General features: G+C 33.6%; 2 protein-coding genes across 3 annotated transcripts; both read right to left on the reverse strand.

Annotated features, from left to right (window-relative positions):
* Positions 1-364: 364 nt before the first annotated feature.
* Positions 365-5,387, reverse strand: LOC124836818 (conserved oligomeric Golgi complex subunit 4-like). The gene is made up of 3 exons (XM_047312048.2): positions 4,678-5,387; positions 2,524-3,490; positions 365-1,282 (listed from the first exon to the last, which is right to left on the reverse strand). Exons 1-3 carry the CDS (start codon positions 5,304-5,306, stop codon positions 653-655), a joined length of 2,226 nt encoding a protein of 741 aa, XP_047168004.1. The 5' UTR covers positions 5,307-5,387; the 3' UTR covers positions 365-652.
* Positions 5,388-6,824: 1,437 nt separating this feature from the next.
* LOC124836824 (calmodulin-binding transcription activator 5-like) lies at positions 6,825-18,170 on the reverse strand. Of its 2 annotated transcripts, none has more exons than XM_088105754.1 (15): positions 18,022-18,170; positions 17,725-17,872; positions 15,122-15,247; positions 14,553-14,668; positions 12,565-12,653; positions 12,356-12,401; positions 11,432-11,555; positions 10,923-11,039; positions 10,783-10,841; positions 9,888-9,924; positions 9,548-9,762; positions 8,557-9,254; positions 7,744-8,290; positions 7,214-7,513; positions 6,825-7,116 (listed from the first exon to the last, which is right to left on the reverse strand). In XM_088105754.1, the coding sequence occupies exons 2-15, from the start codon at positions 17,786-17,788 to the stop codon at positions 7,057-7,059; spliced, it is 2,598 nt and encodes an 865-aa protein (XP_087961880.1). In that variant the 5' UTR covers positions 17,789-17,872; positions 18,022-18,170; the 3' UTR covers positions 6,825-7,056. The 2 variants fall into 2 exon arrangements, with proteins under 2 accessions (XP_087961880.1, XP_087961879.1); XM_088105753.1 differs by having other exon boundaries at positions 9,888-9,927.
* Positions 18,171-24,542: the final 6,372 nt, after the last annotated feature.

The following is a 24,542-nucleotide window of genomic DNA, read 5'->3' on the forward strand; positions in this document are numbered from 1 at the left end:
AAATTTCTTGCACACCAACTGTTTGATAAAATACCAAAAATAGTTTCTAGTTTTGTGCATTTTGATGTCTAATTGAGTTATAAAAGGAAGAATTGTCATGTGTTGCACAAGTCTCTTGGGAGACGATACTTCTACTTATTCACTGTATTACTTGGAACGATTTGGTATACTTGCCAAAAAGTTATCAATATCTAATGTGATTACAAAAGTAATTGCGTAGAGTGATAATTTGGACTATGTCAGCGTCATTGTTTAAACAATAATTGATTATCCAAATAAATGCAACATAAGTATATTCTGAAACGAAACAAGAAACGTACAGAAGTGTTTTTTGGAAGTGAAATTTTTTATGAACGAAATTGACTGAACAAGCATTAACTAAGCCTCAAAATTGATTTACTAAATACAAAATACAAAAATTCAAAATTGGAAAGTGGCTATTAAGGAACAATGGCCGTTACGCAAGACGCTCTGTATATAGCTTGGCCTCTCAGGTGGCAAATCTGAGTGCTCTTGCTTCTTTTGCCTTTGAAGCTAACAATGCAAGTCGCATAATGCAACTGCATGTAGTGAGAATGAAGCTCTAATACTTATGAGATGAAAAATTAAAGAAGAAAAAAAAAGAATATGCAAGAAACCATATATACGGATATTACAACTTCACAGCAGCTATTGCTTCTGGTTTAAAATCAACCCGCAGACCCAATACACGCCTAACTTCTGCTGGGGTTAATCTCCAGGTCATAGGTCCAGAGTTCTCACCCCAGAAATCTAGAATCTCAGAAACCTTTTCTAAATTTAGAATCGTTGCCATTTGAGTAAGACGTGCAAACTTGTCTCTGACAGTTCTCTGTGTCATGACACTGAAGTGACTTACCAAAGCTCTAGCATCTCTGTCAAGCTGAAGACCGCCTAGCTGACTAAATCTTTTCTGCATCATAATAACTTCTAGCCTTTTCACAATGAAGTCAACGATTAAATGAACAAAAGTATCATAATTGTTAGAAGTCAGTAGTGGCTGCAGCCAAGCCACATTTGTCTCAACAGAATGGAGAAGTCTCTGAACCCATGGGTCATTCACCTCATTATCTGCATACTCAGCCTCTGAAAGCTCATAGCTAATTGTTCCAACGCTGTCTAATACTGGTCTTAATCGAGGTGCAATGGTTGACACAAGTTGTTCTATGCCAGCAGTCAAAGCTTGCTTGAAAGCATTGCTGCTATCTGCCAACTCAGTCAAACAAGATTTTACCTTTTCTCGATCAGCTGGTGCAGGAAACACCTGCAAAAAGTTATTCAGTCAGTTAATTTTGCAACCTAAACTTGTATATTATATAGGCAAAGCAAGCAGACAGAATAAAGAATGACCTATACATTATAAACCCACAAAGGACTAATTGACATTGCGCTACATAATCTTAGTAGGTAGTTAAGTCTGTCTTCAGAATGGGCTGATGGAATATAACTGTTGTCTTAATATGCAGAGAGTAGCAGCAGAATTGGAATATATGAAAGATGATGGTCATATCTAGGAGGTAGAAAGAAAAACAAGTAATGTTCATCCACAAAAATGAGAAGGTAAGGCAACTATACTGAATTATGAGGGAATCCTGCATAGCGGAATTAAATGATTAAACATCTGTTGAAGATAGACAATTCTGATTTTAGATAAGCTATATAGCCAAATAGAACCCAAGTGTTGATGCTGAGAAGATGGAAGTAAACTATTTCAGAATGTTCGAAATAGGGTGAAGGTATAAGATTAGAGGAGGAGGTAAATCATAGTTGCATATGAAGATCGACTTTTAAAGTAGTAAATGCAGATAGAGGGATTTAGATGGAGGTTATTTAGAGTGTTATTATCATCTGGTCATGTGGTTTGGGTGTTCAGAAAACCGGTAGAGTGTATGTGTAGAAATGATGTCTAAGCTTTGATTGTATCTGCAGTGGTCAGGAAATGAGGAGGGACCAAATAATAAGTATATTTGAATAAGGATGGGCAGGGGTAGTATGCAACTATTGTGTCTGCAGAAATAGCAAGGTTAGATAATCTTAGCAGGCAGTTAAGTCCGTCATAAAGATGGGCTAATGGAATATAACAGTTTTGTGAAATGTGATGACAGTACTATGCAGAGAGGAGCAGCAGAATTGGAATACAAGCAAGGTGATGGTCATATCTAGAAGGTAGAAAGCAAAAAAGTAATTTTCAGACAAAAAATGAGAAGGTGAGGCGACTATACTGAATTATGTGGAGGATCCTGCATAAAGGAATTAAATGATTAAGCATCTGCTAGACAATTCTGATTTTAGATAAAACTCTAAATCATGTTACAGTACTTCAGAACTACATCCTGGATACGTTATATGAATAATCCCTAACCTGGGAATCTAAAATTACCTTATAATGGGACCCTAGGCACACACAATGCACGAGGCAAGGGTGTGCCAACTGTATAATTCAAAATTTAACGAATTTCATCAGTGACATATATTTGTAAGGTACTAAAAATATGCAACACTCACCTCAGCACACTGTTCTTCAATTTCATGTTTTAGCTTCAGAACATACTCACTGCTAACATCCATATTATTCAAAGCTGTTGCGATTTCTGTACCTGTCTTTTGCACACCAACACCACCAAAGAACAACTTTGCACCAAGGTTTGTCTCTCTTGTTTTTTGCTGCAAGGCTTCATGGTATTCATTGCCGAGCAAACTGCTGGCACCACTCAAAACGGCAACAACAGAACTGATATTGGAAGTGGATATTGCCCTCCGCAGGCAACTCTGCAATACATAAAACACATCATCCACCATGGAAGTGGTAAGGCTGTCAGGCACTTGTTCATCGATCCTTATTGCTTTCCTGACATTCTCCAACATGAAAAATCCCTCCAAAATGACATAAAAACCGGTTAAATCTTGTGCAACCTTGCTGAAACTGCCACTCCGGAAAGCCTTGGTGGCACGAGGAAGCAACTCAGGATCAATAGAAGTAAGCCCTTTGATCTTTGAAATCATGAATTCGGTGTAATCCTCACCAAGCTGCATAAGGGAGAGAATCTCCTCCAAATATAACTCAACCTCTCGTGGGTCAGGACCCTCAGGACCTCCTCCAACAGCAAGCAAACTGGTGTTGTGTGCATTTATCTCAGAGGACAACTTGGCCAACTTCCTATACTCCATATACTTGTTCAAAATCGCAGAACCACGGGAATCACACTCCTCCTGAAGCTCACAGATGGCATATACAATACCATCCTCACCACAAAGACCACTCAAGATCTCACTATTCTCCTCAATTGCCAATACAATGTCCTTAAACAAATTAGTCAAACAACCAACAAAATTGACATTTCGCTGATCCATTGTCTCCACCAACTGCTCAAACTCCATTCTTGACCTCATTGCAATCACCTTCTTCAAGTACCCAACATAGACCTGCAATCCTTCCTCCTCCACACCCAAAGGGGTGAAGAGACGAATGAACCTGAGCAATGACTGATCCAGGTTCAGCATCATGGAACAAGTTTTTTCCTTAACATAATATCAAGTTCAATTTCTATGACCTCAACGCAAAAATATATACAAACATTAGCATCCAATAAAATTAATCATTGTAAGAATGGGTATTAAAGTAAAAAATGTTAAAGTAAACAAACTAGCTGTAAAACTAATGATAGGAATTTCTAATACTTTTGATAAACAAAGATGCTCTTCTAAAATAAAATGCCGTGTTTGATGACTTTATTAAATAAGCTTTACAACTGCAACATAAACTAAACTTAGAAAAACTAGGAAAACAAACCTAACTTTTAGAATAAATAGTCTTAAATAGGCTTTGTGCTAAACCTAGTTCCTAGATGTACCACTTAGAATTCTCTTCTCTTTTGTCTCATACATTGTATATGATGTATCCAAAATGATTATATATATGAAATCCTAAGAGAGGGAAACACACTTTCAAATTCATTCTAATTTTCTTGTGCATTTTTCTTAAGTTGGTTTCAGAGCAAGTCAGTCCCGCTCTGCTACACTGAACGGTTCATTCTCCTTTGGTTCGTTGATTCCAGATTCAATAACACTACGGTACTCCTTTCATCGAAGTATATTCTCCATGAGTAAACTCCAGTGACCATAGTCTCCACCAAATTTGGGCGAGGTAAAATTGCTTGATTCTGCCATTTCACTTTCTTCATTCACTCTAGTGTTTTTTCCTCTCATACACTCTTGCTTAACTCACTTTAGTGTTTTCTTTCTCAAACACTGTATCAGGCCCATGGTGGAGCTCTGACACCAAGTGGAAAAGTAATGATCGGAACTTCTAATATTTCTGGTAAATAAAGATGCCCTCATGAATAAAATGCAAAGTCTGATGAGTTTAAACAAGCTTTAGAACTGCAACGTAAACTACACCTCGAAAAAACTAGGAGTAGCAACCCTAACAAACTAAAATAATTCAAATACTCATCTAGCGCTTTTGAAACCAGCTTATTAAAGACTATTTTCTAATGAAGATTCCAACACTAACCAAATATAACAATTTGCAATTGGATGACAGAATTCCAGTGAAAAAAAAATATGCATACACTGTTTGCTCTGATCTGTAATATATATATGTATATGCATTCCTCTCATAATTCAAGATAAAGGAAAAAAAGAGATCCATGACTGAACCTGAGAATAGCGGGGTGGTCGCGCTGATCCACAGCGGCAGAGAGCTTCTTCCTTACAATTCCCTCCAACTGCTTCTTTGCTGCCAACAAGCGATCCCTCTGAAGCTGATCGGAGCCGGAATCCTTGTATTGAGCGTCGATCTGCAGGAAGGTCTGGACGTAGCGCGCGGCGGACTCATAGTCCTCATCCTCGAGGGCACGGTGGACACCTTCGAGGGAGTTGGCGCGCTCCACGATGGCATCGATGCGGAGGAGCGTGTTGCGGACGCGCGACTGCGCCAGGTCAAGCTCCCGCACCTTGCGGCTGACCTGGTCAGCGAGGTCGGAGGTGGAGGCGACGTTGGAGAGCATGTATTCAGCGTCGGAGTTGACAATGTCGAGGACGTCGGAGGAGCGCTGGAGCTGGAGAAGGTGACGGTCGAGGTCAGTGCGTTGCGAGAGAAGCTCATCGAGTTCAACGTCGACAGCTCTCTGGTGAGCGATGCACTCATGGAGGAGGCGCGTCATGGCGCCGACGTCGGTGAGGGAACGGACATATTCGACGGCCTCCGCCGTGCCGAAATGAATTGAGCCGCCGAGGGTTTCTTCGTCCGCTACATTACTCCCGTTGGCCTCAGGCGTAGTCCCCATCTTTCTCACACCATCAATTGCCCAACCTACAATCACGTTCTCTTTTTCAGATCGGATATCAAATAACTGAACCTTCAGACGGAAATTCTACAGTTTAAAACGATGCTTTTACTATTTTTTTAAAAAATAATTAAGAAAACACAGTTAGATTTAAACCACAATACCAAAAAAATAAAATAAAACAAGAACAAAGTGTAATACTTTTTAACACAACTTTCTTACTAGAAATTGAGTTTTAGATCATGATCACAATTTAATTAAAATATGTCCACTTTAATAATTATTTTAAAAGGCATTGCATAGAAATGTAAAAAAAAAAAATCCGATGAGTTCAGCTTCAATTTATATTAAAAAAATATATTTTGACACCATCTCTTAATAAAATAATTACTTAATAACTTTTTTTTATTAACACAATAATAGTGAAATCATTAAATTCGTATATTTATTATTATATAAATATAATAAATTGTTAAGGGGTTTAGGATGAATTTATCTTTAGCCAACAAAATATTAGTAAGTATAAACCTATGGAATCTAAAAATATTTAACCTAAATTTGCGTTAAGTGTTAATGTTTTTTTGTCATGTTTTAGGACAATAATTAAGAGGTTCTAACAGAACTCTTTACACAAAAATTAATTCCAATCTTAAAAATGTTCATAACTTAAACAAGGTAGAAAAATTTAGTAAAATTATGTGGCAAATTAATGAAGAATAATCAACAAAACTAACTATTATTAATAACTTAAATCAGCTTAAGGTTGAATCATTGGGTAACATATTAAAATTAAAAGTTCATCATTGGAATATTAACATGAAAATGTAAGTTCTTATATAATAAGGTGAGGAAGTTCTTTTATTTTATGCAAATAATATTAATTTATGACAATCAAGCATCTCACATATTGCTTCTAATATGATTTTTTTTAGATAACCATACATTAAAAATTATCATTTCAAAAGAGAAGAAGAACAATTAAGGGACGTCTTTGTTAACTTGATCAACTAATCATCTCTTTACTAAATATTTGATTCTTTGTTTTGACGGCACAATGAAAAAGAAAATAAAAATTAAAAGATGAAATTGTTTAAAATAAGTGAAGAAAAAATTAAAAATAAGTAGAAAATGATATAACCTTATTTACTATTTTAAATTTTTTTATTATGACGTGGAATTTTCCCAAACAAGTTCAATGAAAAAAACAAACATTTACCCCGCAAACATCACACAATAAGAACAACAATAAATGATTAAAGAAAGGAAGGAAATCAAATAAAATAAAATCATTTATTCCTTTAACATTACCTTTTTAATAATTTATTACCATAATAACAAAAAAGTTTAATATTTTTTTTACCTCAGAATTTATAACAACTGTTTAATGTTTTTCTTTAATTTTTCTTTTACTTATTGTAATATTTATTAAAAGAAGTGAATGTAGTCTCTTCCTTTATAGCAAAAGTAATCTCCATCCTCTTTAAACAACACAGAAGAATTTGATCATCAATAGGTCTATTCAGATCAAAGAAGGCTTGTTATATAAGTTACAAACTTGTTCTTGCATCAGACAGAGCTTAAACACAGACAACCTATTCAAGACATTTAAGCAATATGGAATTGGTTCAGATCTACACCAGGGAATTTACATAATCTACATGCAGCTAGTACTATACAAAGAAGACACCAAAAACCTCCTAGTTTGCTACATTTCAATTATGGAGAAACCTTGTTCTGGGAAGATATCAAGCTATATGTCAGTTAACATGTCAACTTCAGAAGTGAGGAAATCTTCAAATTCCAGATCCATCTGCACAGAGCAGTTCAACAAAGTAAACAGACAAGTGAAATAAAACAAAAAATCAAAACATGAAACATTTGACATTTGACATTTGCATGTTACCAACCTTTGCTTGACTATATGCTAGCTTCATTCTTCTGTATTCTTCTTGAGCTTTCTTAGAACGGAACATGGCCTGCACACGTACGACCGACCTCTCGACACGTTCTTCGGCTTGTTTCAGGCCAGTCCTGAAGAATTCCTCCTCTACACCGTCTTCCTGCTCCCCATCCTCAGCAGAATTAACCTGGAGACCTCGAAAGCCTTTCCTCTTTAACCGCCATCGCAGAATTGCTTTCTCTAACACCCCAACAGACCATATGATCTTTTTATATTGCCTCCGGACTTGAAAGCCCCTGAAAGCAGCCTGCAATGAAAACATATATACCATGAACCTTTTCCAGGGTATAAATTGTATCATCAACTCAAGCTGTTGGTTTAACCAAACAATCACAATACATTTTCAAGTGTCATTGTTGTTATCTACCACTACACTTCCAATGGGAATGTTAGTCCATTCCCAGATTCAGAAATCACATTACACGGTATGTTTACTAAAGACAATGAAGAATAATAGACAAGAAGAGAAGGTCTTACTTGGATTTTAATAGCCTGACGCCGCATATTAAGAAATTCTCTACGGATTTTCCGTGTCCGGAATCTATGCTGAATTCGAACAGCAGCTGCATTTGATTTCTTTGTCTCATACTTGCGAAAGGCATGTTGAATCTTCATTGCTGCTACTATACGACGTGCTTGATGCTCTGGGGTGTTTAATTCAACAGCCTTGTATCGTAGATTTAGCTCATGCTCCTTATATGCAGCTTGAATGCGTGCCGCTGCCCCAGCAGCGGTACGGTAAGCTGCCAATGTCTCCTTTAAGTAGAACTGGTCCTCAGTAAGTTCTTGAGTGTTTACTACATCAGTTGAGCTAGTGTCCAGTGTGCCACTGATATTTCCAGCCAAGCTCATGTCATTGAACTGCTCAACCAGAGACTTTTCGGAAAGGTAAGCAGCTAAGCCATCATAGCCCTTCGTATAAGCAAGATCAGCAGCAGTACACCCACCAGGATTTTTCGGAGTAGGATCTGTGACCAGGTTTGGCCTTGCCCCAGCGGACAGCAGAGTTGCAACCATTTTCTCCCTGCAGAAACAAAAATGAAAAGTTCGTTCAGGCTCCCTACTGGATTAAAAGGAGGGAAAAAAAGCATAGAAGAAAGTATTGCTATATGGAAACTGAAAAGATCATTTGGTGTCTAATTTCATGAAAACATCATAGAGATTATTGTTTATCTTTATAATGAAAATGGAAAATAACTTGAATATGAAGTCTAGTCAAAATGATTTTAAGGTCAATGTGGTTGCAGATAGGGTAATGGTTCAGATAAGTAAGGTATCGATGTATCATACATTCCATAATAAGCTGCCCAATGAAGAGCTGTCCATCCAAATTTGTCACGGAAATCTAGAGACAAGCCTGACCAAGAAAATAAGGAGATTGCCCAACTATATCCAAGCATTGCACACAAATGAAGTACACCTTGCCCTTGTGCATCATATTCCGTACTCTTGCTGCCTACAACAATTCGTTCTAAAAGCCATTCCTTTAATTTGTTTTTCAATGCAATTTCAAACAAGCTATCTTTTACTTGTGGAAATGGAGTTGTTTGCTCGTCAATTGACTTCATCAAGAATTGCCAGCTTTTGGAGATAAATGATGTTTTGAAGGAAAATCTGCTAGCCTCTTTCAGAGCATTTGGTGATACTGTATTTGAGAAAATATCAAGGATCTTGTCGGTAGAAAAGAGCAAATGAGCAAGCCTCATCTGAAGTCGAAATTCATTCCAGTTGTATTTCTCTTCCATTGAAGCAGTTGGATCATGCAAAATGGGAGTACGATACTCAAAATTAACAACATGGCTAATAGGCTTGTGGCCATCAAAGCTCAAATAGATATTGACCAATCCAGGGGAGTGTGGTAGCACCCAGCATCGGTAAACCCCGACCTGAACAATTTCTACAGGAAAACTTACATCACCACAGACACACACTAGGTTGAACTTTGCAAGGTGTTGATAGTCACTATGAAAATATCCAGTTATCAGGACCTGCAAGATGTAAAGAGACATAAAATGTTTACTTATAATTGCAAAAATATAAAATAAAAAACGGTAGTCAGAATGCTAATGGTGCCTGCTGAAAATGAAAGTTTGTGCTCATCATTAAGTTTTCAGTTTCATAGTGAAACTTTGAAATTCCACAACTATACTAAGTTATCAAAGACTGAATGAAAATGTAGACAAATAAACTAAGAAACTATATTTTACATTTAGTGCTAAAGGATACAATTATAACACAAAATAATTACTAGCAATAAGACATGTGAGAGACAAAAGGAAACCTTTGTTTTCTCAGTGGAAGATGCCCAAGCAGGGGACACTTCTGTGAGATTAAATACTTGTTCAGGCAAAGAAGATAGCTGATTATCTGCCACCAGTGATAAATATGGTTCACGAACAGTAGAAATTGATGTTGCGAGAGCTGACTCGTCTATGGAACATGGTGCATCTGACATGATGTTCGTCCACGTTCCAAAGCTGTCCTGACTTTGCAAGCCTTCATTGACCAAAGTGCCCAAGGTGTCAAAACCACAAGAAGATTTAGGACTATTTTTAAGCAGATTAACACTTTCTGAGAAACTGTAAGGAACACTATTGCTCCTATAAATTGAGTTATATTACCTAAAGAAGGAACTTCTGCCGAAGGAGTACCAGATACCTGCTAACAAAAGCCGAATATAGGTTACAACAGCAACTATCACAAAGAAAGTATCACTGGAAAAATACAGAAAGAAGGAGCAGTACAAGATTATAATATATTTAAGAGACAATTTTATTTATATAAACAATAATCCTATATGCTTCGTCTATTTATAAGAATGTTTTTAATGTCAATTTCAGTGATATATAAAATATATTATCTAGTACATCTATAAGTGCCAAAGATATATATTACGCCAATTTACCCCAAGATTTGCGCTATTTTCCTCCATTTCAAGGAATACCTTACACTTCCCATACTTTTGTTTTACTTAGTTTCTCTCCGATTAAATTTTTTTATAAGTATCCATGCAGTTGACAAACTCACCCTCACAAGCTAGCTACTAAGGGAGCATCCCATTATACTCGAGGTGGAACTTTGGCACCTCATAAGACCCAAGTCCTTATCATAGAAATGTCCCAGAGAGTCAACCCGTTAATGACTTTCACTCTGATACTTTACATGATGATATTTCACTCAACTTCTTGTTTAAAACCCACCACACCAGTCAAAACCTTTGGTAGGTAGCCGTTTCCTAGACATGGACAACTAGCTCTAATATACTAAGTTAACAAGTACTCGAAAACTTGGGAAACCCACCATCAAATGCTAGTTATTAAGAGGGGAAACTCAAACACTTGAATACTTCACCAAAAATTTATATTAATAAATGTGGGACCTTGGGACCAATAATGCCCAATCTCTATCATTTTTCTAAGAAAAATCAACGAACTAATATTCCCATAAAGCATTAATGAAAAAACTTGACACAGCTTAATAAAGAATATAACTGAAATAAAGGCATTAGTATCTTACATTGTCAAAGCTTCCACTAAGTAAACTTTGATTTTGTTGATATGAATGTAAAACATTGCCTGCCAAAAGTAAATTTAAGATATAAATACCAAGGTTCTTTCACGATAAATAATCGGTTCTGTTAAAACACAAATAGTTACCTCCATTAGATGTAGTAGAAGTGTTGGCATTTGAAACAACTAGGTCATCCCATTCAAGTGTATTAATCTCATGAAGCTTCTCTTCATAACTTTTAACTGGTAAATTGTCATTAAGCTCTGTTTATTTCAAAAAAAGTAGAAGGTATGAGGATATATACCTAGTCAAGGAAAGAAAGCAGCAGTACGTATGACAGCAACAGTAACAAAACATATGGGATCATTAGATCATAACCAATAAAAGGACTATTATTTATGGTTTCCTTTGGAAAGATGCATAAGACTAAAGTCACGGGACCGGAAGGAATGAAAATTTTCAATGTATGAAGACATTATTCTCTTTATCTTAACTTATTATTCTGCTTATTATTTTATTTTTCCTAACCAACACTTAGCATCTGAATATAAGCTCGCAATATCACAAAGAAATGTAACAAGTCACTCATATTGAAAGCCTTATGAATATAACTTGTAAGAACGTGGACTAGAATCATCTAAAAGTTATTTCTCACCAGCACTGAAAGCACTTTTCGCCCCAGAATCTAAGTCTTCTGCTAGAACCCAAGATGTCGCAGGGTCAGAGACAGAACTTGAATTTGAATTTACAGGTGTAACAGGAGAACTTTGCAATTGTATCTGTATCATAAACCACCACCAAACTTTTAAGGTTAGAAAACCAAATTATTCAGTAACTAGTTCAAATGAGAAAGCGTAAATGGCACATATCCAAAATTGGAAGGAAAAGGCTCCTCTAAATTAAGTAAGGATGTATACACCTTTGATTTAATTTGAATTAGAGTGTTATTTTACTACAGTTTTAGGTGGATACACCCCTTGCTCACTTTAGACACAAACTCTCTAGAGGAGCTTTTTCTTAGATTGAGATGCCTTTAAACATATGCATTGGCAAACAACACCGCATATTTCCAGCCAGACCTATTATTCCCCCTCCCCTCCCCAAATAAAAAAGAAAAAATAAATAAAACAACCAAAGCAATTCGCATGAGAATAAATGAAATTTTCAACCACACAAATTTACAAACAGTGTGACACTATTCTTATAGACAACTTTCGGCATTCAGACATCAAATAATCAGGTCCGTAGTGCGAGCTCTAATACCAACAAAACAGAGACAAGAAATAATCTTTTGGACTGAAAAGCTTGTTTGGAAGGACTCAAAGAGGTAATATAAGTAAAAGATTTCATGGAAAACAATAAACTAATCTAACACATTTTTAGCCTCTATATCGTAAGATTTCTATAATCTTATCACAATTTCAGCAATACAATCTTATCATAATCTCTACGATAAACTGATAATATATGCTTTTTCTATCAGGCAAAGCAACATGCACTTAGCAAATCTTAGTCCTCATTTGGGCATGAAGTTAAAGTTTGTAGAGGAATAAGGAAGAAAGAGAATGACTAACACAACCTCTCGTGTTTCACGATAATGAACAAGGACTATGTGCTCCAAATTCCTGAAAACAAAACCATTCCAATTGTAACTCACTGCAAAGTTATTTTTATTCTATTTTTGATAAAAAAATGAAAGAAATACATAACCCCTGTTACTAACTCAGTCACAAATAAAGACATGCACGATATATTGGAATTGGGAACCTAAAGTCAAGCAAAACATACTTATCAAGCAACCAATAACATCTGCGGACGAAGGTTGGGTTATCTTGGCCATGTGCATAATATACATGGATCCTTTCTTCATTGCCAACCTGATTGAAGAGGAAAGAAAAAAGAATAAAGGAATGCAAAAAAGTAGACACATGGATAATTAGTGACTGAATTAAACATTAGAATTTCATATAACAAAAAACTGTTGAAAGAGAAGTTGATAATAGAAAAAATATAGTGTAATATGGAGACAAGAATAAAGAGGAAGCATAGTTTATCCCTCCTGTCACTTAATGAGAATGATAAAAATAAACTAAATTACTTTTTTCAATCCCTCTATTTATTTACAAAGTTCAATTTGGCCTCTCTATTTTAAAAATATTTAGTTTGGTCCCCCAATTTTTAGACTTAATGCAATGCAGTCCTCCTCGGTCCTCTTGGTCAAGCCAAAACTAATGGTGTTAGAATTTAAAACTAGTGGCAGTTTTCAACAACCACTGTTATTTTAATTAGTAAAAGATTAAAAAATATAATAAGTTTAAAACTGCAGATGAACAAAGCATAGATAATGTGATATAAATCTATTAATAATCCTAATTCTAATAGAAATTGTTCTGGTCGAGGGTCAGTGTTAAAGAATTTTGGATCCTTGTATGAATGGGCTAATCTTTTTGTTACAATGGTATCGAGTCTTGCAACAAACCCAACGTCTCGAATTTGAACCTTGTTGAGGCTCCTATTCCTACAAAGGGAAGTCCCGAATTCACCTGGCTGCCAGGTGTCGGCCTCTGAAGGAGGGGCCTTTGCTAAGGAAATTTGGATCCTTCTATGCATGGGTTAACCATTTTGTAACAATTGTATGAGTAAGTACCCGATTCCTTGATATTAGGCGGTGGGTTATCTTTGAAATTTTAGCTATGATTTTAACTGACTGAACAAACTACCCATTCACCTTCCAGACAACTAAACTACATTAATCATAAATAGAAACCCTAATAGGACATATCAGTATAGATACTTTTTTTTTGGTTACGTAGACCTGGTTTTGATGGCACATAAATGATGTCTAAATCCACATAATGTCAAAAACTCCAAGACCAAACACCAAATTACCACCCATGGCTCATTGAAGAAAGCGCATTGAATTGAATTTGGTGTCAATAAAACTGGTAAAATGCAGAACTGAGCTTTAGAAAGCTCCTAGTGTTTCAATATTTAACCTATTTTAGTATTAAGGTGACATATCATTCAAACCTATGATCTCATGAAAACTATCTGACTATCTCACCACTAACCCAATTCTAGTGGCTTAGTTAAAGATTTAGCCCAAACACTCAAGAGGCTACTTGATATACTCCATCATATTCATGGCACGATACCTTATTCCCTTCAAATACCATACTAAAAGAAAAAGAGAAGTATACTATACTGATGATCATAAACATGATGATTTTGTCCCCCTCTATATTTACAAGATAACAAAAGTTGCCCATATACCATTAGGTGTAGTTCGCTAAGGGTTTGTCTGACAAATTTAGTAAATAAGCTAGCTAAAAGTTTATAAGAAGGCTTACTGAATAAAGATCTGGTAAAACTAGCCATTGAACTAGCTAATAAGTATAGGATGAAAGTTAATTACTGGGCCATAAGTTGAAATTCGGTAATTTTAAGATAATTATCACTTTCCAAATTTTAATTTGTTTAACATTATTTGTCATCTTAGAAGAAGAAACACTGATCAACTGATGCCACTGGCCACTCCAATAAACCAAAACTTTAGTTAAACTAATTTGAGAGTCTAATTAAACAGGATCGAGGAAGGCACAAGAAAACTTTAGGTACTATATTAAAAAAATACCAGTTTTGCTATAGTAGGAGAAAGCATTAAATGATCAAATTGAACACAGGAGAAACCAATAAAACCCCCAGGATACTTGTTCAGAATGGAGTAGCTGCTAACACCAAACTTTAAATAAACAACCAGGAAATGAAATCCTCACTTTTAAGTGTTCGTGCGCTTCTTTAACAGTTTTCCCATCGCTTTTCTTTTTCCAATTGTGCCCATCTTTTCTGAAATTTCTAAGCATCTTGCGGTCAAATAGTACAATAGTACCACCTGTTTTACAAACAAAATTATAATCTAACATTAGTAATGATTGGAATCCTATTGGACGCCATATAATTCTCAATAATGCAAACACTTTACTAGTTAGATGCAAAATATTACCCTAGCTAAAATTTCATTCGATAAATCTATGAAGGAAGAATGCCAAAAATTAATCATGGAAGTTTTACACATTGCTTTATGCTCATAAAACACACTTGAACAGTGCATAAATTTGTGTATAAAACCTTTTCTTCTTTTGCCTATCTTACTTTTTGTTAAGATGTGCTTCAACAAGAGTGAAAGATCTACATAAAATGCTCAGGAGCAAGAAAATAAAAATGCTACATGAAAATAACAAAAAGAAGTTGAGAGGTACATGAACAATAATGATGAGAAGTAATCTATACGAAAATACATATCTAATTTACAAACATCATATTTCTGTTAATAGTAGCATATTACTTTCGGGCAAATGCACTGGCTTGGCCTTGATCTTGAAATATTTGTGATTACAGAGTATGGCATGTATCTCATTTGGACGAAGCCATCTGCTTTTTGCTTCCTCCATAGTATTACTAACATCCAGATCTGGGCCACGAATAAGAAATTAATTTAGAAAAACAAATCAACAAACAGTTTAAAGTGATGCTTTCACATCTAAAGGTTTTAACTTTGTACTTCCTTTAATCAGTTTACATACTAACAAAAGCTATCTATTATAGATATTTATGTTTGACATCTCAGCTGGCTTACTGAGTCTTTTGACTAATCCTTGTACAATCATGAACCTTCTAGCTATATGTTGCAACATTTTGTTTGAGCATGTAAAATTTCAAATTAATATATAACAACATTGCCAGTCACAACTATCTATCTGATAAGTGGTAACATAAAGAGGAACAATTTATTCATAATCATCGCAAACACAATACATACAATTTATTATTAATAGTATTTCAGAGAAGTTCAGTTCAGTTTAAGTCAGTGCCAGTACGGTTCCAATAAATTACTTCATATTAACTTACTGGAAGAAAATAAGAAGGTAAAATGAATTCAATTTCTCTCATAAGTCAAAGTCAACTATGCACCTTAGTTTTAAGCAAAGTCTTTTAAAAAAAATAAAGTCCATAAGTTAATTTTAACTTCTGGTAGAAATTCAATTCAAGTTGCCTCCTTATTTTCTTTTCTACTGGCGCAAATAGAAAATTATATCCATACGGGACTCAAGCCTTTTGAAAAGCAAGGAAAATCATTTTCTAATATAAGGAGACAACATAAAAAATGGAGATTTGCCGTGGTACCATGTTCTTTTTAACTTCAGTACCAATACCCATAATTTAAGTTCTCAAGGAATGATTTTGTTGTCAGTTCTTCCAAAAATGTTTGAACTTCATCAAGTTTAAACAGCAGCCAATACTAGATCAATCAACAAAATCCTATATTAGTTGTTTTCCACAGAAACACCAAGAGAAGTTCACACTTGACGAAGGAGAAACAATCTACAATCAAACCAGCAGTACTTTGTTTCTTCACTTCAAGGTTGCATTCAAAATCACACTCTAGCATCTTTAGAAGACAAAAAACTGTTGGAATATATGATTATATTCGTAATTTAAAATCTAAAATATCATTCTATTTATTTTGAAATCAGTGTTTTTTTTTAATATGTAAAACCACCCACTATCTTCTTAATTCCTCTTTTATAGGATTCATATTTAACACGTTAAACAGATATTTTCTATTTTTTTGATTTTCTGAGTTGAAGGATCTTTTATTAATTAGTTTCTCAACGGGGTGTGCCACTTCTGTAGGAAGTGCTTTTGGGGTCTTATTCTCATAAATAGTGCTCAGCTCTTGAGAAAAGGAGAAAAACACAAAATACAAAATCCAGTTTACTTATATATAAATATTCAACCCAGACTATCCTAAATTTTTTCATCTATTAATTTAATATTCATGTTGGTTATTATAAACATTTTTTGTGTTTCAATTCTGATGGATATTCTACTATTTCTTCCATTGTTCTAGTTTTATATGTTAAATTTTTCTATCCAACAATTTTAACAGAAAAATAAGTTCTTGAGATTCTCTTTCTTTGAGTAATATGTTTCTGTTTTTAAAACATGACTGCATGGAACATGCAATTCTTGTTTCTACGCCTCTGCCAATATTTCAATTAGAAACGTCTTTCTTTATGCAACTCTTACATTATTCATAGTGTCTACGAGTAATTATCTATAAGAAACTATATTCTTAAGTGCCTTGGATTGCTCTATATTGTATTCAATAGTTCTATTGGCTGACCTTATTTTTCTGTCACTTTAAGCACCATAAGAATGGAAGACAATGGATCAAAAGCAAATAAAAAGAGACACCATAAGTGTGGGAGACATTTTAAAGACACATTCACACAACCAAAAGTAATTGAAAGTCTATTTATCTGTAAATAATAAAGCAATAAGATATAAATATTATTGTATGAGACACATTATAACTTGTGGTGATAAAATGGTTTGATTATTGATGATATATTTAGATAATGAACATTTGAAAATTTTCATAAAATATTTTTTTAAGAGATAGAACAAAGTTTACATGCAATTAAAATTCTTAATTGCATGTGATACAATTCATGTCATCATATATCATATATTAAAATTGACTACAAGTATTCTTCAATGATAAAAGTTGGCCAAGAATTTCATATGCATTTGAGAGAGTAACAAGCTTGTTTCTTAGTTGTGTTCTTACAAGTAAAATCCTTAATGAATAAAACAAAGGCACCTCAAGACATAAAGCCTTCGGAAACTTTAACATCTGAGGGTGTTATTTCTCTTGACTTTATCAACTCAAAGATTTTCGCCAATCCGATTACAAAAGAACCAACATGTCAAAATTCCACTCAAAATCCAACCCCCCCAAAAAATAAATAAAACCATGGCACAAAGAAACGTTAAAAAAAGTTGGAAGTTCTCAAAAAATAAATTGAAACTTAATAAAAGTGTAGGTTCAGCCAAACACGAGCATAATCAAATAGAGAGGTAAGAGGAGAAGAATGCAAGTACCCTGCAAGGTGTGAAACCCATGTATCTCTGAACCCACAAGCTGCCCCGTTAAGTCGTGAGCCATCAGAAAAAGACAAACCAAGTGCAAATTATCGCCCCCAACACCTTCTTCTCTCACCACAAAACCAACAATTGCATCACCGACAACCTTAGCAAGCAGTCAACAAACACATGATCAGACAAGAGAGAAGAGTAAAGATAAATAATATATTGGGAACCATAAGTTGTGAACAGAAAACGCAAATGGTCAAAGTCAAATGGGGAGAGAAGAAAGGAAGACAAGGTGAGAAATTTTACCTGATTGAAGATTGGGTATGTTAGAATCGGAAGAAAGAAAAACGCAGCTCGGAGCTGAATAATAATGACACTGGTTTCCTCTGTTCCTTTTTCGTACTTTCTATTTTCTTTCTTGTCGACTTATTTTATTTATCTGATAATAATATCCATCTTGGTCGATCTTTGCTCGGCTATGATTAAATGATTTTAAAAAGAAAACAAAAGGAAAAGGTTCTAAGGAAAGAAAAAGAAAAAAAAAGTGAAATGGTTTTTTAGTTATTTAATTAAAAATGAAAAGGGAAATTGTCTAATCATGTAAAAGATTGTGAATTAATATAAACAATGTAAAATTTTATTTAAACTAGGGTATTTTGTTTTGTTTATAAAAAATTATTTATCTTCCTTACGTTTTTATACCCTATGTTTGAGGAACATGAGATTTAGCATGTCTTTAAAAATTGATTGTTAACAAATTTGATCTGATATTTTCTTAAAATGCATAAAAAATTATTTTTATATTCTACGTTTTGGAATGCGTGCGAGTTTTTCAACAATGTTGTTATCTGGTAAGCCCGTTACAATTTCACACGTGGTTAGTCTTTCCATCCCATAATTATTATAATACGAATATTTCTTAAACTAAAAATTAAAATTAAAATAATTAGAAATTGATCTTTTATTAAATCACATGAATATATAACAATATTTTAATTTAAGTTATTAAACTTATAAATTAAATGATAATATTAAATATGATGAAGCAATTTAATATGTAAAGTTATTAATTTATCCTAATTAAAAATTTAAGAAAATCTATATAATTATATATTATAGAGAGAGATGAAAAATAAAAATAAAAATAAAAATGATGGAATAGTTCATAAATTTCACAGTAAATCAGTCTACTTTATTATAGTTTTGTGGTTGTAAACCATCGTATTATCTTAGAGATGACAAAAAATTAATCATGAATATGTTAGTAAAATATATATAATATATAATATATAATAAATAAATATTTTAGTAAATATCATATATAGTTATTTAATTACTTTTTTACCAAGTAAATATAGGTGTCCATGAATATGTAAAAAAGATAAAACAATCAAACACAAAAAAAAGCTAATAATAACTTTGAGAGCTCGTAATATTCAAATGAATTTAAAAGAAAATTACAACATCAAACATACATTATGCAATAAAGCACACATTCACAAACATTTAATTTTATACTCAATTTACTTGAATTTATATATTGACTCGGAGTCCATAAATCTTATACTTGTCACTTAAAGATTAAAATTCTTAAAACCTAAAGTATTACAAACCAATAATGATATATGGTTTTCCCTCCTCGTGATAGAATAAATTATCTATGGTTTAAAAGAAAATAAGTTTCACCTTAAAATCAGCTAAGAATCTCCTCCATTTTTTATCACCTAAACTCCATCCTCTACAAGATTTTGTGAATATAATAGGATATAAAGATAAAAGAACGAAAACTCACTTTATTTTTTATTTTGATATGTGAGATTTGTAGAGTTTTACACAATAATTCCAACCAGATACTTTAACCACAAAGAAGACAAATATTTTAGAAAGAAAAAAGAAAACTTTACAAGAAAGATGACCAACTTCCTATTGAGTTCTCTAAAAAAAACTTACAGTATTATTTAATACATTTAAAAGTATTACTTGAAAAGAGGTTTCACACATTGTCATTTCTTATTAATCATTTTTACTTTTTAATCTTTGAAATTTCTACCTTCCACATTTTGTACTAAGTAAAGGACTACTTGTGTGACATCCCAATTATATAGAAAGCATATATCATAAAGACGTCATCATGCATAATATAGGAAAGCAGTTGAGAGTAAATAGGATTACAGTCATCCTCAAAGTAACTTCAGAATCTAAACTTAAACTCCAAAGAGATCTAAAATGTAAGCTGAAAGGGAAATAATATTTTAGAATACAGAATCCACTAATAACATCCTAGGAGACTAGGCAGCAGCATTGTCCTCAACTTCCAAAGTTGTCTCCAAAGGAACCTCCTCGTCATCTGCTCTCATCCAAATGGAGGATCATCGCAAGAAGAAACATACACAAGCAATACAAACAAGCAAGGGTGAGCTAGATATAAAAATCATGTTATTCAATCACACATGACATGCAAAAGTCACTCAAACATGATACATTAACATCAAAAGACTTATTGCTTTACAGACTGACTCATCCGGACCAGAATGATTACTGAGCTATGGCGGGTTATGCACTCGTGGTGGCCTCTACTGCTTTTCAAAGTCGTTGCCAATGGATTCCACCCTACCACACTTACGATGTTAGTCTGTTTCGCGCCCTGGAACATACTGGAAGCCTCAAAGACTAGGACCTCCTGCTACTCCTCACCACATGGATCAATCATCTCTAGTTGAGAATGAAAGACCATTGGAGCGTCAGGGAAACCCCCAAGACTGAGCTACCATGCAATCATTCTACACACCACCAGGGCACCACCATGTATCCTCTCCTTGAGGACCATGGAATTACGTTTATGAACCGTACTGACACTTTGAAACTTAACCCATACATGAATATCCAGATACCATCATATTATCACAGTGAATCCATACACATCTCATACATTCATACACTTCCCACATAAATCACATGATCATATCATTTTATGCATCCTAAACACCTCACACCCTAGAATCAATCAGGATAGAGAGCAAAAGAAAAGGCTTGACCCGAAAGAATTCGCACAACGCATCCTACCCACAAGGCGAGACAGAAGGATCTCGCACAGCGCACCTTAGTTCGCATAGCGAATTAAGTCGCAACATACATCAGACTTCAAACATCTCGCATAGCGCACCCAGGTCGCTATGCGAGAACCCCGACAGAGACCAACCTCCCCAAAGTTCTCGCTATGCGCCTCACTCGCCCTTCGAATTAAATGGGCAGTAATCCCAGACCACCACCAGTCGCATAGCGACAGGATTCGCCATGGCGAGTCCATAAACAGTAAGCATCACCCTTTGGAAATTCGCATAGTGCACCAGCTCGCACAGCGAATTTCCAAGACAATGAGCACCCTCTATAGGGTCTCGCTATGCGAGACAATTCTTTATTAACATGGTTCTAAGGTGAATAATACTCAGATTTAACTTAAAACTCCAATTTCATTAACCCAAGAACCCAATTTCAATTCTACCACATTGAACATGATTTTTTTTACTCAGTTTTAGGCTCCTAACCAGTTTCATTCACTCATCTAAACTAACCCAACTGCCCAATTGGTTACCGGAGAAGAACTCAATGTCTGAACGCATCAAACTCACCTTCAACACCAGCACATATGACTAGTCACAACTGACTGGACCAGGACAGGGCTGCTCTATGATCAGGGATGTGCCAACTCAGGTTTTTAAGGTTCATCTATCCTACCAACATAGTACTCTCGACAAGCCACAAGTTATTTATCTAAGTCATCCAAACTGACTATGGTGTTTTAGACTCTAATTTCCCCATTTCCCTATCTCACTTCCCCTTACAGTAACCTAGAACAGTACCTGTGCACCTAATTATTGTCCATATGACCAATATTATAGAATTCTTACTCCCACCTCTCCCACAAAATCAATTACAGCCAACAAACTCATCCAAGTCAAGTGAAAATCAGCATACCATGTTCACACCAATTTCTCATTTTCAACAAACACAATTTAAACATGCTCATCACCAAAAGTAGCATACAGTAAAACAATCAAAATAATTCAAACAGGCATATCATACAACATCTAAAATGTAACTAGCTCCTCTTACCTTGAAGTTGAGCAGTATAGCCAACTAGAGTGCCCTAACAGTGCCTTCACAAGAGAACCCAAACAGTGCCCTACAACCACCTAAATGGTGATGAAAACAACTCTTAGAGCTAGAATAGGCAGAGAATAAAAAAGGAGCACCACTAGTTGCATGCCCTGGGTTCAAGACGAGTGGAGAAATTGACTTACCCGTCCAAATCAAAATTTCAATCGGATGAATGGGAAGCTCTCAACTCCGTGAACGAAAGCACATGACCTATTTGAAATTTCAACGGTTCAAATGAGTGTAAGAGTAGAGAGAAGGCAGAGCAAGAAGGAGGAAAATGGAACTAAGCTTAGAGATAGAAAGAGTGACGGGAAAAATTAGATCAGAGTTGTAAAATGAAAGAACCCCTTCTAAGGTTATGGTGTCTTTGGCCCTTTGGGCCTGGTTGCCTCAAAAAATAGGACCCCATAGCCCATATAATTTCCAGGTTGCAATATAATTTTCAAAATAATTATTAAAAATAATAAAAGCATAAGCACAAGATATAATTAAATAATAATACTAACAATAATAATGTATACTTATATATAAAAAAAGAGATTTCTCTTTTTGATGTTCACATTTGTTTTTTTATTTTATCTTTTAAATAAAAGTTTTTTAAATTAAAATAGTTATTTTATCAATTTTATCCTTTAAATAAATATTTCTTTAAATTTAACCATTTTCGTTATTTGACCATTTTTCTAAACTATTTTCTAATTAAAAATTTATGTGCAGTATAAATGAAAGCTATTTACAAAAAGAATATAAAAATGATTTTAATTTAATTTTATAATTATAATAATAATAATAATTTTATTAGTTTTTATTATTATGTATTCAATAACGATGATAATAATAATAATAGAAAAAACTTTTCAAACGTTTATTACCATCATTGTTAAACAAATCTCAACATGGTTGAGGAGTTCTCTCTCCCTTAATTCTTTGGATCATTTTATAAAAACAAAATAACGAAAGTGTCACCAAAGTATTTAAAATGATTAACTTTAAAAATACTATTTTTTTTGTGTAGTTTTTTTTTAGGAAAAGCATTTTCGAAGTGAAAACTATATATAAAAGACAACAATTAGATAAAGTTTTAGAAGCGCGTAAGAAAAGTTTTCTCACTTAGCAACGCGTGGGTGGTGACAATACATATTCCGGCAAGGCAAACCAAAGCCCAAAAATGACGGTGCCGGCACGTTGTTGTCATCAAATCATTATGTCGCATGCAAAATCTTTTTTTTTTTTATACATATCTATAAAATGTGCTGTGTAAACACAAAATAAAACAAAAAATCTATTGCGTGTTTTGGAAATTCAATAAATACCAGACACAAAGGAGCAAATACGGTTCAACTTTTTCGGAATTTAGGTATTAATTAGTTCAACATTTAATTTTACCAAATTTTCAGTTTAATTCTTAATTTTATAAAATGTCTTCATTTCTCACTTTTTATTTTATTTTATTTTATTGTCTCTTAAAAAAAACAGTACAGATTATATTTTATAGGTATCCTTAATAGAAAAAAGTGGACAGAGTATGGTTCAACATTTTTTTTCACATAAAGCTATCCTTGAAAAATAATGGAAGTTTTGACCATAACCAATTGAATATGTATCAATTTCCATCTGAATTTACATTTATGAAAGTGTTAACTTTTCAATCTTTGACATTTTTACTGGATAAAAGATTTAAAAATAACTTCTGTAAGTATCTACTACAGATGCCCTTGTATCATGCATGAAAATATATAATGTCTTACATTGGATACGGCTAGTTAAAATAAACATATAATAAAAAAATATTTATATTATTTTAAATTTTGGAGTAGAAGGATTAATTTATTTCTTATATAAAATTGTTCATGATTCATAAATATTAGTTATGTATCCTTTAAAAAAAATACGGATAAACTAAATATATACTTATACATATATTTTTTATTATGATATTTTTTTTTAAGAAAGAGTAAATATACATAAGTTGGAATGAATGAACGTTTTTTTGTTATTTTTACTATTGAACATTTATTTATGCCTAGTTATTATTGCACAAGCTTTTATGAGAATATTTTGAACTTCGTTTTTTCAATTAAAATATGATCTCCTTATATTGTCTACTATAACTATCTTTTGAAAATATATGCAAAAGTGTTTTAAAGTTCAACTAAACATGTTATATTTTAAATTTAACATGATATTTCAATTGGAATTTAATTGTTGTTGATGAATGAAATGAGAGTTTGATTGAAATACTTTATTTTAATTGGAATTTTAATCGGAATTTTAGTCGACGGACTAAGTTGAATGTCTACGATGAAGATTGGTATTTAGAATTAGATTATACTTAAGTAACTTATTTTGAAACATGAAATTTGTTTTGAATTACATTTACAATGTTTAAGATAAATCTGAGTAAAAGGAATTAAGGTTTGATATGAGATTATTTTGAATTGAATGATTTAATTTAATTCTTTTGAAATTCTTTTTGGTATGATGATATTTACATATATTTTTTTTAAAAAAATAGTAAGTATAGAAATATAAGGATATTTGAATTTTGATTTAGCAACAATATTAATCACTTAAGAAACTACTTATAATTTGTGTAAGAAATAAATTACATCAATTATCTCTTCCATTTATAGAGATGAATATTTGTTGCTCAAGTGATAATATATTAT

Source organism: Vigna umbellata, chromosome 2, assembly GCF_029865625.1.
Source record: "Vigna umbellata cultivar VRB3 chromosome 2, Vumbellata_1.0, whole genome shotgun sequence".
Classification (NCBI taxonomy): Eukaryota; Viridiplantae; Streptophyta; class Magnoliopsida; order Fabales; family Fabaceae; genus Vigna; species Vigna umbellata.